Source organism: Humulus lupulus, chromosome 8 (assembly GCF_963169125.1).
Source record: "Humulus lupulus chromosome 8, drHumLupu1.1, whole genome shotgun sequence".
Lineage (NCBI taxonomy): Eukaryota > Viridiplantae > Streptophyta > Magnoliopsida > Rosales > Cannabaceae > Humulus > Humulus lupulus.
Genome location: NC_084800.1, coordinates 25130573 through 25155381, shown reverse-complemented (window position 1 = coordinate 25155381; position 24809 = coordinate 25130573). Strand labels below are relative to the sequence as shown.

General features: G+C 34.2%; 1 protein-coding gene across 1 annotated transcript; it reads left to right on the top strand.

The window, feature by feature from the left end:
• Positions 1 to 22973: 22973 nt before the first annotated feature.
• LOC133795156 (uncharacterized) lies at positions 22974 to 23748 on the top strand. The gene is made up of 2 exons (XM_062232606.1): positions 22974 to 23021; positions 23098 to 23748. The coding sequence occupies exons 1-2, from the start codon at positions 22974 to 22976 to the stop codon at positions 23746 to 23748; spliced, it is 699 nt and encodes a 232-aa protein (XP_062088590.1).
• The last annotated feature ends 1061 nt before the right edge of the window (positions 23749 to 24809 follow it).

Below are 24809 nucleotides of genomic sequence, written 5' to 3'. Positions count from 1 at the left end.
ATGTATTATACTTCTTAGTGCTGTAAGTTTATAAAATTATAAAGAAAGGTTAAAGGTTAATTTTTTTAAAATAAAAACAATAACACTAGATGGCCACCATCTAGAACATGTGTCATTAACCACTATTGAGAAATTCTTTCTTAAACGTAAGTGTTTCAATTCTTAACTTACATCATTGGACTCATAAAAATCGTTGGTGCTTATTAAGTTTAATCAAAATAGACATTATAAACTTTTAGTACTAAGCTTTTTTTTTTTAAAATAAAATAAAAGTGTTAGTGGAGTTTGCTAACAAGTCTCTATATCCAATAGGGAATCAGATACATGGATTTATAAGCTTGCCATGAAGTAACAAAAGAAAAGTTGTGTGATTGATTGTAAAAAAAGAGCAATATTTCTTGTCATAAAAAAGTTTTGATACAATTTATATAATTAATATTATTTTTTCCCGAAGAAAATATGCACATTATTTTTTTCCTTATGTTCACATTAAAAATTAAAATAATGAAAGACATAATAGAACATTGAACGATTCAAACATTATATAAAAGTGCATATTTTATATGTCCAAATTATTATTGTAACCACTCAATTTCCTAACAAGGATTAGTCCCTTGATTATGGGGCAGGAGGGCAATAATTGAATATTATGTGCATGTTTGTGATTGTATATATTATGTGAATTATATTATACTATGACTATATTGACATGTTTAGGTGTATTAAGCATGTATGTGAGTCTGTTTTTTATTAGAATGACATTTTCGTAATTTTGGCCCGTTGATGGCATGTTCGAATATATGTGTGGATATATTTGGGTTATTCAGCACGAGGTGATCATAGGGAGCAAGTTAGCGGTTTAGTCATAACATAGTCAAATACCTGGTTCGGGGTGAGCCTAGGGGTATTTTGGTAATTTAGTATATTACCGAGATTTATCGGGTAATGAAATTTTTTTTAGTGATTATTTGAGGATATTGGGGTAACGCGAGTTATGAGGTGCTAATTGAGATTAGCAGGAAGTGTGAAATGATGATATTGCCCTTGGGGGAGTTAAGGGAGTAAGGCTTTATTAAGGGGCATTTTGGTGCATTATATCCTAGTAGTGACTTAGTCACTAGGTTGCTTCAGAAGTAGGAAAATTGAAAACACTCAGCTTACTATCACATTTTCTCTCTCCCTCCCTTGGTGTGCCTTGGAGCCTTTTGTTTTCTTTGATTGAAGTCAAGCTTGGATTTGGTGGATATTGAAGGTTTAGAGTTGGGGGATTGAGTTAAGAGCCAGTTTCAGGTTGTGATTTGCAGTGAGGGTAAGTAGTTCTCCCTGATACTTTAAATGAATTTCTTGGGTTTTAGATTATGCTTGAGTTCTTAAACTCAGGGGTTGAATTGTGGGTTTTTGATTGAGTTTTGAAGTGTTTTTAAGGTTGTTTACTGAGCTGCTGAGTCCATTTCTGGGGTTGAATGGGGTCCAATCTGTGTTTTGGGGTGGATTTGGGAGACATGCGACTTCTAAAAATCGTAGTTTTTCTGAGTTCGTAGGGTCACGCCGCGGCCCTGTTCTTGGGGCGCCGCAACCCTCATGAACTCAGATGTAACATCCAAAATTTCCTAATATGGCTTAGCGCCTAGAATAAGGGGTCGGGAGGCAATAATTGAGTTATTATGTGAATTATATTATAATATAACCATGCTTTTATGTTAGAGATATTAAATATGTGTATGTGGGCTCGTTTCTTATAAGAATGGTATATTAGTAATTTGAACCGTTTGTGGTATAAATGCAAATATGTGTTTGTGTGATTGAGACCATATTATTATGTGGATATATTTGGGTTACTCGGCGAGAGGCGATACCGATGAGCAAGTTAGCGAGAAAGTCACAACAGGGTCTTAATACCCGATTCGGGGTGAGCTTAGGGGTATTCTAGTAATTTAGTACATTACCGGAAATTAGTGGGTAATGGGAATTTATTGGTAACTGTGTGAGAATATTGAAAGTAGCGGGAATTATAGGATGCAAAATTGTGGATAGCGGGATTTAAAGCAAAGGACAAAATTGCCCTTGTAAACACTTGATGAATAGGATAAGGGCAAGCGGCAAAATGGACATCTTTGGGCTAAGTGTGGTGTTTGGGTGAGCTGGAATTGCTGAGAAGACTAAGGAAACTAAAGGAAAAAGAATTCAGCAGCTCCCTTTTTCTCTCCCTCGTTCTCTTTATGCTCCATGGGTGTTTGAATAGTTTTTTTTTGGGAAATTGAAGAGGAAAGCTTGGGAAATCAAGGTGTTAGGCTTGGGGGAAAACAGAGGCTAGGTTCAAGTGTTCATCACAGCTGAGGTAAGAATTCCGAACTGGAATTGTATGGTTAGTTTTGCTGAATAATTTAGAATTATGGTGTTGATGCATGTTAGATAGTTGGAAGGTTGAGTTTGTGGGTTTTGTCTTTGGAAAGGGTTCTAATAATTATGGGAACTGAATTGGAAGGTTAGGGTGGAATTAGATGGGTTTTAGGTGGGTTCGGTAGAAGAAAAACTCAGAAATTTCTAGGTTCGTGGTGGTGAGTCGCGGCCTGCGAAGGGATTTTTGAGCCAGCAGGGCTCGGAGGCAGGGCCGGGCCGCGGCACACGTTGGTTTCCAGGGAGGCCGAGCCTCTGGAATTAGAGGTGGGGCGCGGCTCGAGTGTGAGGGATCGCGGCTCTTAAGGGGAAATTTTGGCTTAAATGAGATTTTTAGATTGGGAACCTAACCATTTGGGCTCGGGATCGATTCTACTTCCTTGTTAAGTGGAATTCGATGTCCCAAAGGCTAAGAGTTGGTCTGGAAGTTGTTATTTACCTGTTATTGATGGGAACTTCCTTATTACGGTTGTGACTAGGTTTACGCTAAAGGCTTGAATTAGGGATCGTACTCAGAGGGTTGTCACTAATAACTCGAATACAGACCAAAGGTAAGAAAACTGCACCTGTTATGTGAATGCATGATTAGAGCTTAGTTAAGGTGATGAACATGACTATAATTATGCTGTGAATGTCTGATTAGGTACGCTGTAACGTGCATAATTATGATTACGGTTATGATTGTTGAGTGAATGTATTATAATGCATTGCGTGACTATTTGATAAGTATGCTATATGAAACATGTGACTGTCTGTTGTGATTGTGAAGCTTAGTTTATAAACTAGGGTATTAATAGGATGTTAAATGGGGATCAACTTATTAGTTGAGAATATATGATGGGCTTTAGGGGATCCTTATTAGTTGAGAATCTCAAAGCTTCAACTTATAAGTTGGAGGCACGTGGTGGCTTGACTTATAAGTCAAGGGCATAGGGAACTTAGTTTATAAGCTAAGATTGACATAATGCACGTGGAGTGCAGGCCACCATGGCTGGGCCACCCTGGGAGTGCAGCATGCACTTGACTGGCTCGGATGCCAACAGTTTGAAAGAAAGTGCAATATGCACTTGTGTGACTCTATGGTCTACAATTGGGTTTAATGAATGCACTGGATTCAGTTATTACTGTTTGATGGTTGTTTTATTCACTGAACTGTAGATTATGTTTTCTTGCTGAGTCTTCTGGCTCACAGGTGCTTTGTGGTGCAGGTAAAGGTAAAGAGAAGCTCAACCAGCCATGAGTCGGAGGGCATTAGTAGTGGTTTGTACATATGTAGTCCGCTTGACCACCACAGCCGAGAAGCTCAGAGGAACTAGGGTTAAACCCAGCTTTTGCCGCTTAGGACGGCTATATGTGTAATCTGAGTTTTGTAATAAGCTTTTAAACTAACGTTTTTGGGATCCCATGTAAAGAACATGTTTACAACTTAATGGAAATGTTTATGAATTGATCAAAAAATTTAATACCTAAACCCTTAGTGGCTTAATCACATGTTTAGTCCAAATGACTTGTTTAGCAAGTCCAGCACTGGTTTTAAACACACTTGGTAATGGACCCTAGTTAGCAAGGCGTTACATCAGAGATCGGGGTAGTTCCCTGAACCGCTTTTGCGCCGCGACTCTTGGTGGGCTGCGCCACGACCCATGTCCAGTGAAATGAGGGCTAGGCTCTCTGACTTATGGAGAGTTGCACCACTTAGTGAAGGGCGTCGTGACTCAAATTGAAGAATTTGGCTAAGTTAGGTTTCAGGTGGCGAGAACTCGAATCTAAGGGCTCGGGAATGATTCTACCACCTGGTTTAGTAGAATTCGAGGTCCTGGAGACTAGGACTCGGTTCGGAAGTCTTTATTTATTCAATATTGATGGATATCGCTTATTATGGTTGTGACTAGGGTACCACTAGGGCTCGGGACGGGATCATGCTTGGGGGTCGTTGATATTTAGCTTGTGCTTGAACCAAAGGTAAAAAAACTGCACCAAATATGTGATTAGGGCTTGGCCTGGTTGTTAAATATAGATTTGATTAGGGCTCAAACCCCTGTGAATGAGCATGATTATGATTATGCCCATGATTGCTTGATTAAGCATGTGTGAATACTCTGTATGTGGATAATTGTTAAGTGATGTATGCTTGTTTGCATTATCTGGTTCAAAAGCATTGACTTATAAGTCAAGGACGATAGTAGCGCGCTGAGCACTGGTTGAAAGCATTGACTTATAAGTTAAGGGCGGCAATAGCGCGCTGAGCTTTGGTCGATATGGTTAGGCCTAATCAAGAGCGTGATATATGCTTAACTGACCCTATGGTCGTTGGAAATTTAAATTGCCAGGTACGCTGGGCCAGCTCTAAGGCTGGTTATACAAAGGATAGGACAGTGGGCCCCGGGTGACTCTATAGTCCCATATCCTAGGGCGACGATCCCTAGTATGACTTATTAGTCATTTATTCAAGGTAGCGGTCCCGAGGTGACTCTATGGTCACGTATTTAGGGAAATGGACCCCGATGTGACACTATAGTCACTTATCTGAATAGAATGCATGCATGACTAGGGTTAATACTGCTAGGCATGTTTATTATGATTCTATGATATGTTATTGACTACGTATGAGCATGTTTCAGTTTTCTTGTTGAGCATTGGCTCATGAGTGCTATGTGGTCAAGGTAAGGGAAAAAGAAAGCTAGATCAGCCATGAGTTGGACAGCTTCAGTGGCGACGTGTACATATGCGACTGCTTGATCACCACGGCCGAGGTTTCTCAGAGGAACTAGGGTCAAACCCTATTTTTTCGCTTAGGTCGGCTGGTTATAACTTTTGAACTGTAATTAGCCTTTTAAACGTTATTTTAGGATCTCATGTATGAACGTAAATATTTTTAATGAAATTGTTATTCCTTTTGACCAAAATTTTTAACCATAAACTGTTAATTACATCTAGTTACACGTTTATGGACAAGAGACTCGTTTGGAGAGTCTAATACTATTTAAAACACACAATGTAACGATCTTGACTATCTAGGGCGTTACAATTATTCTAAGTGAAGATCATATCCTTATATTCTATCTAGGACAAAATATTTTTTTCCTCAAATTACAACACTCGTAGATTTTTGCCCATCGAATTTTTTTGCTTGTCAAAAATACCCCCTGAACTACATCATTTGTGGATTTTTGCCCCATCCGTCCAAAATATTAACGATTTACTGACGTGGAAATTAAAAAAATATTTAAAAATATTATTTATTAATTAATTAATTTTAAATTAGAAAAAATAAATAAAAACAATTTTAAAAATAAAAAATTAATGAAAACAAAATTTTAAATTTATTAAATTATATAAAATCCAATAAATATAAATAGGTTTTAATCCAATTATAATTTAAAAAAAAAACTAAAATTAATATTTCTTAACTAAATTATACTTTGAACTAAACTAAATTAAAATCTTTGATTTTTTGCTTGATTATTTTCTCAATATATTTGATTATCTACGTTTGAAATATAGATTTGGTTGAGTTTTTAATTTTAAATTAGTTTAAAGATTTTAATTAGTTTTTTCAAAATTATATTTGGATTAAGAAAAAATTTATGTTTATTAATTTTTTCTTTAGGATTCTATATAATTTCATAAATTTAAATATCAGTTTTTATTTTTTAAAATGATTTTTATTTATTTTTTCTAATTTAAAATCAATTAATTAATTTTTTTTTTAAAAAAATTATAACTATTATGTTGGTAAATTATTACTATTTTAGACGGAATGGTTAAAAGTCTACAAATACAGTAGTTCGAGAGTATTTTGCAAAAATCTATAAGTGTTATAGTTTAGGTGAAAAATTAACAATCTGACCTTCTATCTATATTGTCCACCTTTTATAAAGAATAAAAAGTACTTTAGGCCTTTGTTCGATCGTCCAAATAGAATTATAATAAAATTGAGTTTCTAAAAACACATTTGAGAAGAGAAGAGTGGTCGTCATATTATTCACTATTATTTCAATGCTTATTTTATGTGTAAGTTATATTAAAATATAAGGTGTTTGGCCAAAAAAAAATCATAGTTATTTTGTATAATAAACTTGTCTCCAAAATACACATGACACTTATATTATATTCAATGCACTCGATTCCTTATTCAATTTACTCAAAACTCTATTTAGAACAAAGTCTTTGTAAAAATTTCTTAAAATTATGTTAGGGAAATGTAAGCAAATTATTTGTATTTTTTTTACACTAGAAACATATATTTATAAAATAATGTGAACAAATAAGGTATCTAAAGTAATGTCTTGAAAAAATATATATAATTTAAACCATTAATTTTAGTTGGAGTGAGAAAAAAATTAAGTTAAATTGGAGTTGAGTTGAAGTTGACAGAAAAACGTGAAAAACACTCTAAATAAAGAAAATTAATAAGATACAATTATGGACATATATATTTTTATGGAGTGACGAGTGCACTCAAACAAGTAACTAAAAACACAATTAATATAAAACTTAATTATATTAGTGGGTAAGGGGCTGTTACATATGAAAAACTTTTCAATGGTTACTACCATAGATAGGTAATAACGATTATGATGATGTGGCAACATGACTTGATATAAAAAGTCACCAACAGATAAATATTTTTTTTCTATATTGATTTCGAATTTAGTTATTATTCTATTTACCGTAATATGAGAAACACTAATTATATTTAGAAATTGACGTGCATTTGAAAATTAAAAGTTTACAATATTATATTTTCATAATAAATACACGTTTTTCATCAGGTAACCCTTCCAAAAATTTGAAAAAATCAAAATTCATTTTTAGAAATATTAGTTAACAATTATAAATATGAATAATTGATCTTAATCCAATAGTTAATATTAAAGTAATCAGTCATGAGTAGTAATCATTAAAAGTACACCCTATATATTAAAATTAATGAAATGTGACAATCAAATAAATTGTGTTGATTGCAACAATAATTTTAGGATTAATAATGACAATCATTCGTTATTCTATAAATTTTCTTCATATTTTTTTAAAATATGAAACATCCATAAATGCGCTTAAATTGGAATATAATCACAAATAATTATATTAAAGACTGTTTGAATTTATCATGTTTTTGGCATGTAATTATAAAATATATTAAAAATAAATCGATTGAGCAACTAACTTAATCCGCTTGAATTGTAATAATTTTTTGCTGCGGTTAATCAAATCTTTTAATGTATACATTAAAATGTGTACACCATTAAAAAAAAATCAAATAAAATTAGTACTAAAATTACAATTGTAGAAGCTGAAATCTACAATCAACTTACCATTAAAAAAAACATCAAATAAAATTAGTACTAAAATTACAATTGTAGAAGCTAAAATCTACAATCACAAAAATCGATTGTCGTGGGTACTGACAATTTGTAGAAAAAAGAAAAATGAGTAACCGAGAAATCTTGGGACACTGATATGGTGCCGGCCGAAGGCACTCCGACAGTCAAGTCAACAAATTTGTAAATAAAAATAGCAGAAAGAAATAAATAATATGCATAGTGTAGAAAGAAAGTGTGGAGTTTGAGAAATCAACAAGGGTTTGAGAATTAGAGTGTGGTTCTAAGTATTGAATGTAGCAGCCATGTCCTAGGAAAAGTCTATTCCAATTAGTGTATAGTCACAACCTGTCCAAAAATTCATCCTCTCAGCCTTTGAGGATCCTTTTTATGAATCCCCCTGAGAGTCGTTGCTCTCCTCACTGTGGATCCTTAGAGAAGCAGTATGCTCCCTAGTTCAGAGGAAGAAGGGGAAGTCTGCTACTAAGTTGGAGAGTGGACTCATTCCACTTTGTCACATGATGTTAAGCAATTAATTATTATTTTCTCTCTGCCACGTGGTATAAGTTAGAGCTCCAAATTGTAAACTTGATCTGAGTAAGTGCTAACAGCTCTGAACTTAGGTCTGTTGGTTCAAAGTCATTAAAACATATTTGAGCGGCAAGTTTGATCTCACTATGAGCCCAAAGTCAGATTTTGACATCTACAATAATATATTCAATTTTTATGTTTGTAAAACTTAAAATAAGGAAAAAAAATATTTTTCACCATAAAAAATGTAATTGTATGATCTTTTCCTCCATGTAGATTGTCCAAGATTGTTGACCTTCTGGTTTTAAGATGCTAAATCGACATTGATGATCGATTTACTAGTTTTATCTAGAAAAGATTATTCTAATTATTATATGCGTTTAGGGTTTGGATTAGTTTACCTAAGACTTAATCACTCTTGTGGGAGGTGGCTCTACCTTGTATTATTTTATAAATTAAAATATTTGTAATATTACTTTATAAAAAGTTGAGATTAAGTCCCTTCTAAAATTATAAAACTAGAATTAGCCCCACCTCATGAAAAATTTGACTTAGTCACCATTTACCTATCTAAGTTCAGTGTAATTAGGCTGATTAATCTTTTATTCTTTTCTTATTTGGACTTTATTGGAATGTAACTAATTAATAAAATATTATTTATTTATTTTTAAAATGAAAATGTTTTTATTTCTACTTTTTTAAAAGTACTGCTACTCTCGTACCGGAACATTGTAATATGACTAGAAAATAACAACCCCATTTAAACAGTTGAACTTTCTTTCCAGAATATCAGTCGGCAGAGGAAATTATTATTATTTTTTTAAAAATAACTAATTTTATTTTCTCATTCTGTACTTTTCTTCAATTCTTTTCATTTGGTCCCGATTCGACTCAACTCGGGGAATCATCTCATAAAACTCAATCCCAGATCTCGTACACACCCACCCAAAACTTTTATGGGTGAGACGATTAGTCAATATCTCGCGATATCATATCCATTTTCTCTCTGAGAGAGAGATAAGATAAATTTGAAGAAGAGAAGACGAGAGCGCTTCACAGTCACACCCAATATATATATATATATTTTTTATTTATTTGAAAAGTCTAAGCTATAAATGATAAGACGTGGAGAATGGAGTGAGAAAGTATGTGGTAGACAACAATGTATAGCATATAGGGCATCTACAATAATATAATATTATATTATCATATGTATCATCATCATCACCATCCATCCTCGATGGACCTCACACTTTGCATGTCATTTACGTACCTCACATGTGGTCCACTCCCCCATTTGCGATAACCCATCCCCATCTACTTGCTTTTCAATTTTTAATTCTCCCTCCTGTATATATTGAGAAAGATAAATACTAGGAAAAAAAATACCTTGAAAAAGATTATTTTGTGTGAAAAAATAAATAAAATTAAAAAAAAAACTAAAAATATAAAGTAATGTTGCATAAATATAATGGAACCAAATTATCATAAATGAACTATTTTTAAGATTGATCAAGCAAAAGCCCTTTTTTTTAACAATATATATTTTTTCCTATATTGTTCCATGAAAAATCGAGAATAAGAATAGTTATTTATTCTTATTTGAATGATTAAATAAAATATTATTAAATATATTTTATTAAAAAATAAATATCACGAAGAACTATACTATGTAATAGCATTTCCCATAGAATACCAAAAAAATTGTGTATTATTATTTTTTAGCACATCTTGACAAAATGGAACTCCAATAATAGTGTAAAATATGTACTAAATTTAGCCTATACTAAAAATTGTGTCAAATTTGACCCATACATAAATAGAGTTCATAATTTGACATTAAAATAAATAAATTTTTTTTAGTTGGTTTGCACATTGGGCATTGTAACACAATTATAAGAAATAGGGTCTTAAGCTGAATCGGACACCATCATGCGTGTGTTGGTTGGACCAACATTAGGTTATCACCTCTCCTCTATGCAAAAGTGGTACCCTTTGGGATCTAATAATCTCAAAACTTAATTCTCTACTTTATATGAACCTCACAAAAGATGTTTCCAATCAATACGAAACTAGAGAAAGATTATTTTTAACAATTTACATAAATTTTCCTTCATCTAGAAGTGGATTATTTTTTTCAAAAAAAAAAAAAAGGAAAAAAAAAATCAATGATGTCCTCACATCTTTAGCACTTTTTCAAGAACCTAATAATACTATAAGTGGAACGAAAGAGAATTAGGTTTTCTTGATGTATATCTACAACTTAATAAAAATAATTTAGAGAGATGATATTCCAATTTCTCAATGATTAATAAAAAAAACGTTTTTATCCATCGTCACCACCTAAATTAAAAATTCATGAAATGACCAATTTTAATAAATATGTGTGCATTTTATTTATAAAAACAAGAGAGTATTTGCGGCATAAATATCTAATGTTTTACATTTTTTTATAGTTAAATATATAATATTTTATTTTTACAGTAAAAATACTCAATGTTCAATATATGTTATTGATAAATACTTAATTTTTTTTTTGCTGTAAAAATATCCATAGTTGCTAAAACATTACTTTTATCCATATTTTCTCTGTTGGAGCTGTTAAGTGTTGACCCATCAGATATGTATCACTCCGTAATTTTGGTATTTTTGTTATCAAAATATGTATTTAATAAATTTGAATTAATTTAAAATTTATTTTTAATTTATTTTTATAATTTAAAATATTTAAAAAAAAAATATGAAATAGACCGATTGCAGAGTGACAAATGTCTGTTTAGTCAATATGTTTAACAACTCTAACAGAAGCGGTACTAACGAAGCAATGTTTTAAAAACTTTAAGTATTTTTATCGCAAAAAAAAAATATTAAATATTTATCTTTAACATATATTGAATATTAGTTATTTTTGTCGTAAAAAGAATTTTGATATTTAAGTGTAACAAGTGTGAAGTATTAAGAATTTATCCGAAGAACAATTAATTATAAAATAATTAAATTGGATATATTGTTCCTTCAAAAGTACATTTTAAGTAAAAAGCCTTTCTTAAAATAAAACTTTTTTTACAGTCTAAAGTGGTCAAACATGATGGAGTATATGATCGGTGTTTTAAAATTAAATTATTCTCTAAAAGTACTTTTTTTTTCAAATAGGTTATTATAGGAAGAGTTGCTTGAAAAATCTAATAACATCGGCCATTTAAAAAAAACTTATTGTATCGACTTAGGTCTTGTCTCATTGTCATCAACCTAATCTTGGACTGGACTGTCAATGTATTTGGTCAAATACAATGATACAAAGTCAAATAAGTAATGCATTCACCTATTTCTTTTTTTTAATATATATATAAAAGAAACATTAATCTTAGAATTTTACATCCAATACTAGAAATAAAGAAAAACCTAATTTAAAAAAGTAATGACCCGTGTGCTTAAAATATATATTTAAATATTATATATAATAAATTATTATTATTTTTTAAAATAATATATCTCAATTTTAATAAATATGACCGATTAAACTAAATTATTATATTATTTATAATATTTAAATTCATATTTTAAGGACAAGGATCTTTATTGATTTAAAAATAACATGCTAGTAGACTAGTACTATCTATGCTATCTTTGGTCCAACGTGTTTGTCACCTAACACTGAAATTAATTTAATTTTTTTTTAATAAAAAAAACATGTGATAGTGAGATGTATGGTCAGCGCGTGAATCCATTGCAATGGGGTAACGCGTGGATAAACTACTTCGCTGGATGTCAAGGTCACGCTTTACGAGTCACGATACGGAAGATCCGGAAATTGAGTTAATATGTTTATTTATCGTCTCGTCGTATCGTACCTATGATTCAGATGACGTGGTGTCCTGCTATTGGCTATCTTGTCAGCCTGACGATTCCCCACCGAATATATCAAAATATTTGGTATTATCCTAGTTGGGCTTCGCTAGATGGGTCACCTTGTAGGGCCCACTTTTAATTTTGACCGTTCACGACCACCTTGAATTACAATTTCTATTTATTTATTATCAATTTAAAGATTTTTAAAATAGCAACAAAAATGGAAGAAGTCAGTAGACTCAATACCTTGAAACGTGATAGAGATGACACTTTCAATTTTTAATGGAATTTTTTTTTAAAATAATAACAATAATAATACCGATCGAACTGTCAGCGACAAAAAATGAATTTTTTTAGAGTAGTTCTTGGTGGTCCTTTTATAGGGATTATTGGTGTACTTTCATCTGTAAAATGTTTTGGCAATTGTTATATTTAACATATTTAGCAAAAATATAATTCTAATGTTCTAAAAAATTTGTCAAAATTTAGAATATGTTAAAAGTTATGACAAATTAGCATAGACTAAATTTGATACAAAAATAAATTTCACTTTTTTATTTAGTATATCATCATTAATTTAATAATTAATGACTAAATATATTACTTTTTTATTCATTTTTTTATAATAAAAAATGAAAAAAAATATAATTTTTTTTGTATATTATCAATAAATATTAAATTAGTTGTTGACTTTATTGGTTAATTTGTATTTTATGCTTTGAAGCACAATAAATATTGAGTCAAATATAATATTTGCTTATTTTTTATGTCAAATTTAGCACAAAATTTACATATTGCATTGGAGATAATCTTATAGTTATATCATACATACTAGTTTTAGAAAAATATAAATAATTTATTGTGTTGAATAATTTAATATTCTGTTGCACGCAGGTATAGAAAATTATTGTTTTACACTCTAATTTTGGCAGCTTAAATTATTCTAAAAAATTTGTGTGATATTTGGTATAATTACAATGTAGAAAGTCATATAAAAACGTAGAATTATTTGAATATGTTATTGCGCGTAGGTATAAAAATATATTATTTTATACTCAAATTTCGACAGTTTAAATTATTCATAATTTTTTAAAATGTAGTAGAATATACAAAGTTATATAAAAAAAATTAAAATTATCACTATAGATATATTGAAAAACACAAAAATACACCAATAGTCCTCCCTTTGGAAGCTTATGGAGAATTACTTAAAAATTTACTTTGAATATTAAATGATAAGAAAAGATATAATTTCTTGTCCTTAGGTTAATTGTATTAAAATATGATTAAATTAATTTCCTTGTACTATATGAATATACATCCCTCGTATAGAATGTTAAATATGTGATAAATTTTTATACTTTAGCATTTTATAAAATTTGAAAAAATATTTTAATTTTAAAAGAGTAATGGTTGGGAGAAACTAGTTACATAATAATATGTAATTAATCTCAATCACACAATCAACACGATTAAAAGTGTTGTGGTCTCACTTAAAAATATTTATAATTAAAATGTATGTAATTTGAGTATGTCTATAATTACTCATCTTAAAAACTATTCCAAACTTAGCAAAGACTAAAGTTTAGTTAAATTTTTTACTAAACAAGAAATAATCATTTTTAATAATGATATTACCTGTGATATAAATTATTTAGCTCTAGAGTCGCATGGTGAACCCCCAAATTTTTATAATTGTTAAGTTTTTAATTATATAGTTATTTTATAAAGAAAAAATACCAAAATTTAGAAAAATAATATTTTAATTTTTGTGCTAATTAAGATTTTGCATTAAATAGGGTTTTTAAATGTAGTTCTAGTGAAAAAGTAATACACAACATAATCATAAGCATTTAAGTGTGTTATTTTACCTTTTAAGAGCAACTTCAACTATGTTTTTTATTTTTAGTTAAATTTTAACTAAAATAGCTATAAAGTTATTTTTTAGGAGCCATTTTTAATTTAACATCTCCAATTATATTATTTATTATAGCTAGCTATTGAATAATATAATATTTTTTATAAAACACATTTTAGTTCCATAAATATATATTTTATTAAAATAATAATAATAAAATATGATTTAGCTAGCCATGAAGACTATCTACATTTGGAGAGCCAAAGAGGTAAAAGTTAAAATGGATAAATATGGCTAGTCTCTTGGAGTGATAAAAAATAAAAAATAATTTTTTTTTGACTATTTTAGCTAAAAAATAGAATTTAGATAGTGTGGTCGGAGATGCTCTTATTAGCATTATATTTAGGTCATTTAATTTGTTTTTTTAATCATTAGTTAGTTACATTGACTTAGTCAATATTTGTATATTTGTTAAGGTTAGTTTTGGACTTTTTTATCTCTATAAATAGAGTTTTAGATTCTTTTCATCTCTGCACAAAAACAATTAAAGATTGAATATGCATTTTTCTTTCATTATTCATTCTGCATCATGGTATCAGAGTGGGAAAACTAAATTTTCCCTCTGATCCTTCGATTCTCCTTCCTACTCAGTTGTGCTGTCATCTCTGGCGGTGTAGTGCTCTTCTTCGGCAACGTTCAGCTCCTCCCCAACCCTTGTCCTTTCTGCATCTTTATCTAATTTCATTTAATTTTGTTTCCTTCTTCTCTTGTCATTTTGAATCTACCGTGGATTTCTCCTGTTCTTGCTCAAGTTTTGTTCGAATTCAAAGAACCCGAAGAACTTGAATATGTCCACCAACGACAGAACATCCCCACCTTCATCTCCTTCTAGAAACAATTTGGCCACCATTGATGAATCTCAAGTCACTCCAGCCACTCGATCCAAGAATCCTCTTGACGACCCTGCCGACCAATATTACCTACATCATGTCAACAATTCTGGTAATATCTTAGTTTCTCAACCCCTCACTGGACAAGATAACTATGTCTCCTGGAGTAGAGCCATGAGACTTTCTGTCTCTGTCAAAAACAAGCTTGGAATTCTAGATGGTTCAATTCCTAAACCCCCTGTTTCTGATGTTTCTTTATGTAAAATCCTTTTTTGGCTAAACTTTAATTTAGACAAAATATTTTAAAATATTTAAAGAAAATTAGTAGCATATCTCCATATTGATTTTCGGATTAATTATCAAATTATTCAGCTGATTTTCTAATGTGAAAATATCTTTAAGTGTGAATATATTTGTTGCCTTATTTATCACAAATAATCAATTTTTGATAAACATATATTTTGCAAATATCTTGAGATTATTATCAGGGATTATGTGGGATTATGTTTATTCTGGAATAAAGAAGGTGTCGAAAATGAACATGGTCAAAAGAAATGATCATGTTCGTTCTGCCAGATAAAACTGATTACGTTGCTGACTCATCAGTTTCCTTTTCTGTTGACACAGAATTCATCTGGATGGCTGATTTCCTAAATCAAAGGAATTCGCAAATTGATTTCAAAGATACTAGAAAATGATGGCCTTAGACGATTTCCTTGCCTATAAATATCTTGCCAAGGCCTTTGGAATTTTCATCTCTTCCATTTTGAATATTTGTAAACATTACGTTATTTTGAAGAGTGTCTTTATTTGTAGAGATTAAGTTTGTTCACCTTAATCTTTGTGAGAGTGCTAAGTGTACTTGTGGATATCTATCTAGTCCATTGTAAACAGATAGTGTCTATTGTGAACGTGTTCATAAGGATCTTCGGGAGAGGATTCTATCTAAGTCTCACTTCAGGAGGAAGTGTGCACTCGCTATTCTTTGAAGGGAGTTCAAGAGAATCAACGTTTCATCAAATCAGATTCGTAGAGAAGAGTACAACAAGATTGCAGCAATATTTTAAGAGGGAGTCTTACATTATTTAAGTCAATGCTTTTGTACACATTGTTTCTTTACTAATTGGTTTATTCTCTGGGCGTGGCCCCAAGGAGTAGGTTATCCGAAAAGGTTTCTGAACCTTGTAAAAATTCGGAGTGTTCTTTATTGTTTTGCACTGTCTATTTATTGTGCTCAGTTTTTGTCGTGACAAGTTCGGATTCTGTCCCAACAGAACTGCTATCTGTGTAAACAGTTAATTACCATTCCGCACTTTAATTAATTCACATGGTTTAATTAATTTGGTAATTACTAAAAATAGAATTTCACTTTATACAATGCTTGGCTTCGAAATAACATTATTATTATTTCTTGGATTTTAAATTCTGTTTCTAAAAAAATTTCTGCTAGTATTTTGTATGATGAGTCTGCTACAGAGATTTGGTCTGACCTTCAAGTTCGATTTCATCAACAAAATGGACAACACATTTTCAATTTGAGGAACACAACTGATGAACCTAAAGCAAGAAGCTCAAATTATGAGCATGTACTATACCAAATTGAAGACAATTTTGGAAGAACTCACCAATTACAGACCTAATTGTACATGTAATAATTGTACATATGGAGGAGTCAAGAAACTTCAAGAACATTATCACGTGGACCATATCATGTCATTTCTAATGGGGCTCCAAGATTCATTCTCACAAGTAAGAGGAAATAGCTTACTCATGTATCCTTTCCCTGAACTCAGTAGAGTCTTTCACTTGGTCACTCAAGAAGAGAACCAAAAGCGGCATACCAGTACTGCCACACCAGATTCCCATCATCAAATGGCCTTTGCTCTTCAAAATGACAAAACCTCTTCTCAGAAAACTGACTCCAGTGCTTCGAGACCTTATCCACCGAGAAAGAATCAGCCATTTTGTACTCATTGTAATGTCCATGGACATACAATTGAAAAATGCTAAAAAATACATGGGTACCCTCATGGATATAACAAACCGAAGCCATCCAAACATCAGAAGATGATTGGAAGAGGTAAATTAAACAAGGCTTATACATTTTGGAACCTACATCAACTCAATCATCTGTTTTCTCCATTTCTGCTGAAACTTGGCATTCTTGCCTAGGCCATTTATCACATAATAAATTGGATTTGCTTAGAAACACTTTACATTGTAAAAATTAATTTCGAAATAAAAATTCTCCATGTTATATTTTTCCTCTAGCTAAACAAAAGAAACTTACTTTTTCCAATAATAATCATTTTGCTTCTAATATATTTGATCTTGTCCACTGTAATATTTGGGGTCCTTATCACATACATTCTCACTCCAATCATAATTATTTCCTTACTTTAGTTGATGACTGCTCTAGATTTATTTGAATTTATTTACTCAAAAATAAATTTGATGCTTTGTTTATTATTCCTCAGATTTTATCTCTCATTCGGACCCAATTTAATTGTGTTCTCAAATGCTTTAGATTTGATAATGCTCCTGAATTGGTTTTTAAAGATCTTTTGCTCAACATGGGATTTTACATCAATTTACTTGTGTAGAAACACCTGAACAAAATGTTATTGCCAAAAGAAAACATCAACATTTATTAAATGTTGCAAGAGCTCTTTTTATTCAGGCTAATCTTCCTATTATATTTTGGTTTGACTGTATTTTAATTGCAGCATACATCATTAATAGAATTCCTACTCCAAATCTAAAAAATAAATCTCCTTTTGATATTTTATATGGTAATCCCCCTGACTATGATCATTTTAGAACTTTTGGTTGCTTAGTTTTTGCATCTACACTAACTGCTCATAGACACAAGTTTGAACCGAGAGCTAGAACCTGTGTTTTCATGGGATATCCTCAAGGAATTAAAGGCTATCAACTATATGATATTAACATCAAGCAATTTTTTATCTCAAGAAATGTCAAATTTCATGAGAATATTTTTCCTTTCCAAAAATTACATGCTTGCAATTCTGCCAGTGATCCATTTACACAATTGGTTCTACCTTCTTCTATTATTTCTAAAACACATGTTGATGATTATTCTACAAATCTTCATACTATTTCTACTAATATTGATCCTTTTGTTGATTCTTCACTTATTTCTCCTAGTATTTCTACTACTAACTCTTCTATGCAGTCTCAAGAACTTCAAACAGCTCCAGATTCAACAATTGACACTCAAATTGCACCTGCTTATTCGCAACCTGATCTACGACGATCAAGCAAAGTCTCTAAGCCTCCTACATACCTTAGAGATTTTGAATGTCACTCATTAATTCAGGATAACTCTTCCACACCTCAATCTACACAAAACTTCATTTCTTATTCCAATCTATCAAATCCTCACAAACATTTTATTTGTGCAGTAGCTGCTCATCAAGAACCTCGGTCTTATAAATAGGCAGTTCATCATGATTCATGGTTCAAGCCATGAATTCTGAACTTAAAGCTCTACAAGATAATAACACATGGTCTATTGTTCCCTTACCTCCTGATAAGAGACCTATTGGATGTCGTTGGATTTATAAAATCAAACATCACAGTGATGGAACAATTGAGAGATTTAAAGCCCGTTTAGTTGCTCAAGGCTATGCTCAACAAGAAGGGTTGGATTTTTTTGACACATTCTCCCCCGTTGCCAAAATTGTCACTTTGAAACTACTTCTTGCCATCTCTACAATCCAATAATGGCACACTCTACAACTCGACATTAACAACACCTTTCTTAATGGCGATTTAAATGAAGAAGTATATATGTCTTTACCATAAGGTCTCACTATATCTAATTCTACTTGTGCAGATACTACAATGGTATGTAAACTACACAAATCCATCTATGGCCTACGACAATCTTCATCGCAATGGTACAAGAAGCTTTCCGATGCTCTACTACATGAAGGATTCACACAATCTCAGGTTGATTACGCCCTCTTCACAAGGGGTTCAGATCACTCATTCATTGCACTCCTTGTCTATATTGATGACATTGTCATCACAGGACCAAACCTCACTATCCTCCATCAGCTTCAAGATTCTCTTCACAACAAATTCAAACTCAAAGCACTTGGTCCAATAAAATATTTTCTAAGCTTTGAAATTTCTCGGGCTAAAGAGGGTCTCTTTTTATCACAGTGGCAATACACATTGCATTTTCTAGAGGATACCGGATATCTCGGCAGCAAGCCCACAAAAACACCTATGGATCCAAGGCTCAAACTAAATGACCATGAAGGTGAACTACTTCAAGACCCATCTGAGAACAGAAAACTCATAGGCTGCCTATAGCACTTAACACTTTCTAGATCATATATCACATATTCATTCCATTGCCTCAGCTAATTCATGTCTTCACCTCAGACACCATATTTGCAAGTTGTTCATCACCTCCTTAGATATTTAAAAGGACAACCAGAACAAGGATTGTTATATTCTGCATCTTCTTCACTTCATTTGAGAGCTTTTTTGGACTTAGATTAGGCCTCATGCCCTGTCACAAGACGATCAACAACTGGATTTTGCATCTTTCTAGGAGATTGATTAATCTCTTGGCGCACTAAGAAGCAACCCACCATTTCGAAAAGCTCTGCAGAGGTAGAATGTAATGCCCCAAATTCTCCGATGTGGTTTAATGGTGGGATTAGTAGGCCGGGAGGGCCATACTTGTTTAATTATGCCATTAAATGATAATATGCATGTATATGTGGATTACATTATAATATGATGTTAAATGTATGCATGTGAGTCCACATTTTAATTACAGGGGTGTGATGGTAATTTGGCCCGTTGAGGGTGTTGACCCTGATTTTGATCAACTGACACGGAGTCAAATGCTTGATGTGATGGAGGATGTTGAAATAGATCTAATGGAAAGAACAATAAATGACACAACAAATTATAGTGGTTCGGCCCCATGAATTGGTAATGACCTACGTCCACTTAAACTATTATTGATATTAATTATCAAAGGAGTGATCAAAGAACTAGGGTTCTCTGAGTTTCACAGACCTTAGAGAGATGAATAATACAATCGTAAGATAATAGCTCTAATTCTCTTGTAAAGTACAAACTTAAATCAGCCAAAAGGTCCCCTCCTTTAGCTATTTCTTCTCTATTTAGAGGCTCAAAGAGGATTACATAAATTTGTTACAGATATTCTTTCCTAAATAATCGGATACTCAGGAATTATGGGAGATAATCCTGGATATCGTTATAATTGCATAAGATCTTCTCAAAATATACGGAGTATACAACCAAGTTGGTCGTATATAAAGTCCAAATGTTACGCTAGGAGAACCTCCCTGGTCGATAGTCGAACAGAACCTTTGCCAGGTGTCAGCCACGTGTTAAAAATGTCTGCCACGTCATCCACGCCTATTCTTTGGATAACATTTGCCCCCCAAGTTTATTTATTGCGACCAGCAATAAGTAAACTTAGGAAAACAACCTTTCATATGCCCCACGAAATCTGTCAGAGCCCTCGTGCGTTTTTGAAAACCGTGACCTAATCACGTCTAATCAAGCCTTTTCAGTTTTCAAGAAACCACCCCGACGACTGTTACACTCCCCCATGCTTCGAAAAAGGGAAAGTCATGATTGCTACTTTTTGTCACACTTCGGCTTCTATAAGTAACCCCTTTATTCACCTTATAATTTTTTACTCACCATTTTCTGCCAAGAACTCCATCCCAGAACTCAGAGCTTCGAAGGTCTCAGACGTCCTACCGAGGATCCTACAGACCCAAAGCTTCTATTTTTCAGAATCTCCAACCTTCATCCAGGTAATTTTCTTCGTCTTTTAAACTCTTTGAGATGCCATGCATACTGCTATGAGTTTTGAGACTTTTCGTGTTCTTGAGTAGAGATTTGTGAGGATTTTGTATATACCGTTGATGCTTGATAGGGCAGTGTACTTTTCATCTATATAAGTTAGGAATTAGTTTGATAGTCAGGATCATAGGTTTAGGGCGTAAAATCGACGTAAAAATTTAATTTTTAGGCTAATTGAAAAACTGGGTTTTTCCCGCCCCTTAGGAGTTGGAAAAACTTCTTTTTAGAAAACCTTTTACTTTCCTTTTTGATCCGTTTTTCAAACTGCTAGCATAAAACTTAGTGTTCGGTTAGAATGCTGCTGGTCGATAGACGCGAGCAACGCTATTCCAACTTTCAACATAAGTTCCCAGGCTGTGCGTCTTATCTCCTCCTTTGTCTGTTTGCAGTTCATATGCAAGACCCGTGGGGAGGAGAAAGACCTATCGACGACGATCTCTTAGTTCAACTGCTTGAAGACGAAGAACAACCTTCGACTCTAATACGAGACATTTCTTTTTCTCGCCTTAACCTAAACACTTCCCCAGTTTTGACCCAAAATATGGCTCGCACCAAAACTAAAGCTCGAAAAAGAAAAACTCCCAACACTTCTCATCAGCCTACTACTGATGCTCCCTCGACCAGTGGTCGAGACGAAAATATTCCTGACCAAAACGTGCAAAGGCATGCCCACCCTCGACACGCTATTCAGCCGGATGTCGAGTGGCATGTTGTCGCTGAGAGTAGGGTGACGATCAAGATGATCGACAACTGCTTAAATAAATACAATTTGACAGGGGTGACCCTAGTCAAACCTAACCCCAACTAAAGGGTTAATCTTCCTGGGGGTGCTTATAGCGCCTGGTCGCGGTTTGATGTTGAGGCAGGTGCCACTTTGCCTCTTCATGCATTCTTTCAGGGGGTGGCCAACTACTTCAGAGTTTCCCCCTTCCAAATTACCCCAAACGGATATAGAATTCTCGTTGCGCTCTATATCCTGTATAGTCAGAAAAATTGGCCCTCGCCGTCGCCACATGAGGTCAACTACCTGTTCGACCTCAAATCTAACCCCAATTATGAAGGCACGGGGTTCTTCCATCTTTGTCATCAGGAAACTGGGCGCACTTTCCTGACTGACGCCACTAATATCTCCAAGGTGGGGAGGTACTACCAGGAGTACTTCCTTACGCCTGACCTGGTCGCAAACAACTTGGCTTTCAAACAAGGAGGTAAAATTTTCACGTCGCTGGCTTCTTCACTTAATGTTTTTCCACCACAATGTCTTGAACTTTCAATGTGTTTCAGGCCCATGGTTGCGACCAAACCCAACTCCAGGGATGGAGTTAAGGGCGACACTCTTAGCCAGCATGTCAGATGCTGAGAAGAGTGTCAAAAATTTAGTACAGAGGCTAACCTTAGGTTGGCTGGCCTCTAGGACCCTCAACCAACGACGAGTGGGCCTTCGACGGGAAATGCTCACGCCGAAGTGGAACCCGAGCAGCAACCCCAAGCGTCTCCTCTGCCGAGGAGACCAACTGGGGTTACAATCAGGGAACCTGCCGACACTCACCAAGCGGAGAGGCCCTTGGCTCCCAAGGGAAAAGGAAAGCAAAAGGCCGCCGAGCCTACCGAACTCTCTAACGACTCGTCGGATGATAACAGTACGGTAATTTTGCTTTTAAACCATTTGCCAATTCCTTGTCATCTGTTCGACGAGGATGGCAACTTTAAGAATGCTCCCATCTTAAATTCAGATTTCTTCCAGGCAGTAGGTAGTTCGGTAAATAATGTAGCGACCAATAGTTGTAGCGCGGGTACTTTACTTGTAATCTTTTTACTTTCATTTTTTGGCCCTATGTGACCATCTCGTCTTACTGTTCGCGTTGTTGCCTTTTGTGCAGATATGGACTCCGAGGATGTGTTCGAGCATTACAGGGATGCTGCCGCCTCGTCTGGCCAAAAGAAGGACAACAAGAGGGCTCGAGGGGAGAGCAGCAAGGCTGCCTCAAAGAAGGCACGAACTAATGATCCTCCAGCTACAGCCCCTTCGAAGGAGAACTCACCACTTCCAACACCCCCAAGCAACCGGCCTCAACTTCCGCCGACCAGCAGCCTTCTCCTAAGGCTCCTAGCAGCCAAACATTGCGCACTCCGCCCGAAGGCTCCCTGCCCAGCCTCGTGTTCAGCTCTGCTAGGGAGAGAATATACAAGCTCTCCAAGCATAGACGCAGCCAAGCAGCTATTACCGACACCGCTTCTATGGAGGCTGATCAAGTTCTCAATAGAGTGTTGAACGAGATAGTTAGCGTAAGTCAACTCCTGCTGTTGTAACATTTATTTTTGATTCCCCGTCTTTACTTTATCTTTTTCTATCTGTCTTCAGAGACTGTTGACCATAACTGCTGGTTGGCGCCGTGCTGGGGCGTTGGTGTCTCGGGGAAGGAACTTTGATTCCAGGCTCGCCGAGGCTAAGCAAGCACTCGAAGCTAGAAACAACGAGCTTGCAAAACAGAATGGCGAGTTGCTCGAGGAGAACACGGAGCTGTCCAAGCAGAAAGCTGAGCTACTCGAGGAAAAAGCTACTCTGACCAAGGAGCTGCTGGAAACCCGGGATGCCCTGAAGAAGGCCAACGAATCTAGGGAAAAGTTTAGGGAATACGCCAAGCTCAACTATCAACAAGCTGTACAGCTCGAGCTTGATCTGATCCCCAGCAGGCAGGAGGCGGAGGAACTCAGAAAACGAGTGCAGGAGCTTGAGGAGGCTGGGGCCAAGGATTTGGAGAAGTATAAGGAAGCCACTCATCTCTGCTTCCACGAATTCTGGAAGCATAACCGGGAGGCTAACTTCAGCTACCTGTCAGAACGCTTGAGGAGGACTCTGATGACGCAGTGCGCCATTCGTCTGGAAGAAGAAGAGAAGGCTGGAGTGCCTGCCTCCCCAGAGATTTCCCTAGCAGCGGGGATAGATGGTGTAGACGCTGAAGCTGGCCCATCCGTCGACCAAGGCACCTCTCAAGACCCTCTAGCTCCTTAATCTTTTTTTTCTTCTTTTATCTCAACTACACGACCCACAGGTCGTATTGTAAAGACAATATTTTTTTTATTGCTGCAAAGGCAACCATTTTACTTTTACTTGAACAATTACATCCGAGCAGTACTGCTCGCGGTGTAAAAGTATTCCTTTGACATTATAATATTTCTGTTTTATTATAACATCTGTTTGCATGACCGAACCTAGCATAGTACTTTGGCTTGATTTTTCAAAACATAAATTTTGAAAAATACTCTAAGTACCGTAGTATGCTTTCACTTATTTTGTTCATGTGTTTACATACCTCTTGGTATGCTTTGCTATCGATGTACCTTATATGCCCCCCAAGTGATCGAGGAGCTTTAGGTCCTTGGTCACTTGCCTTGACCACGACCTGTATGAACATTACTGCTCGGTATAAAATGTAAAACTTATAATACAGCAAAACAACACACGTAATGAACAAATACTTGTAAAAAATTACAAATTTTGGCAAGAATGATTGGCTGCGCACAGTCCCTCATAATTCTCGTATGAAATGGACTAAACATGTCTTTACGAGTGATCTTTAAAATATCTTACACTTATAAGCGATTAGCCATGTTACATGACTAACTCTTTTTCAAAACTTGTAAAATGTAAAAATTAATACAAGCCAGTCCTTTAAAAAGGACTATTTATTGATAGTACTTGCGCAGGTGTTCTCCATTCCAATAACGCGGAACGAGATCTCCATTTAAGCGTGCAAGTTTATAGGTGCCTAGATGAAGGACTTCTTCAATCTGGTAAGGTCTTTCCCAGTTTGGTCCGAGTACTCCAGCAGCTGGGTCGCGAGTGTTTACGAAAACTCTTCGAAGCACTAAGTCTCCGACGTTGAAATTTCTTTCTTTTACTTTGGAGTTAAAATATCGAGCGACCTTTTGCTGGTACGCAGCTACTCGGAGTTGGGCTTTTTCTCGTGTCTCCTCGATCAGGTCTAGGGACTCCGTCAACAGTTGGCTATTCTGATCTTAGTCGTATGTGAGTCTACGATTCGAGGGCGGATCTAACTCGACAGGCACCAT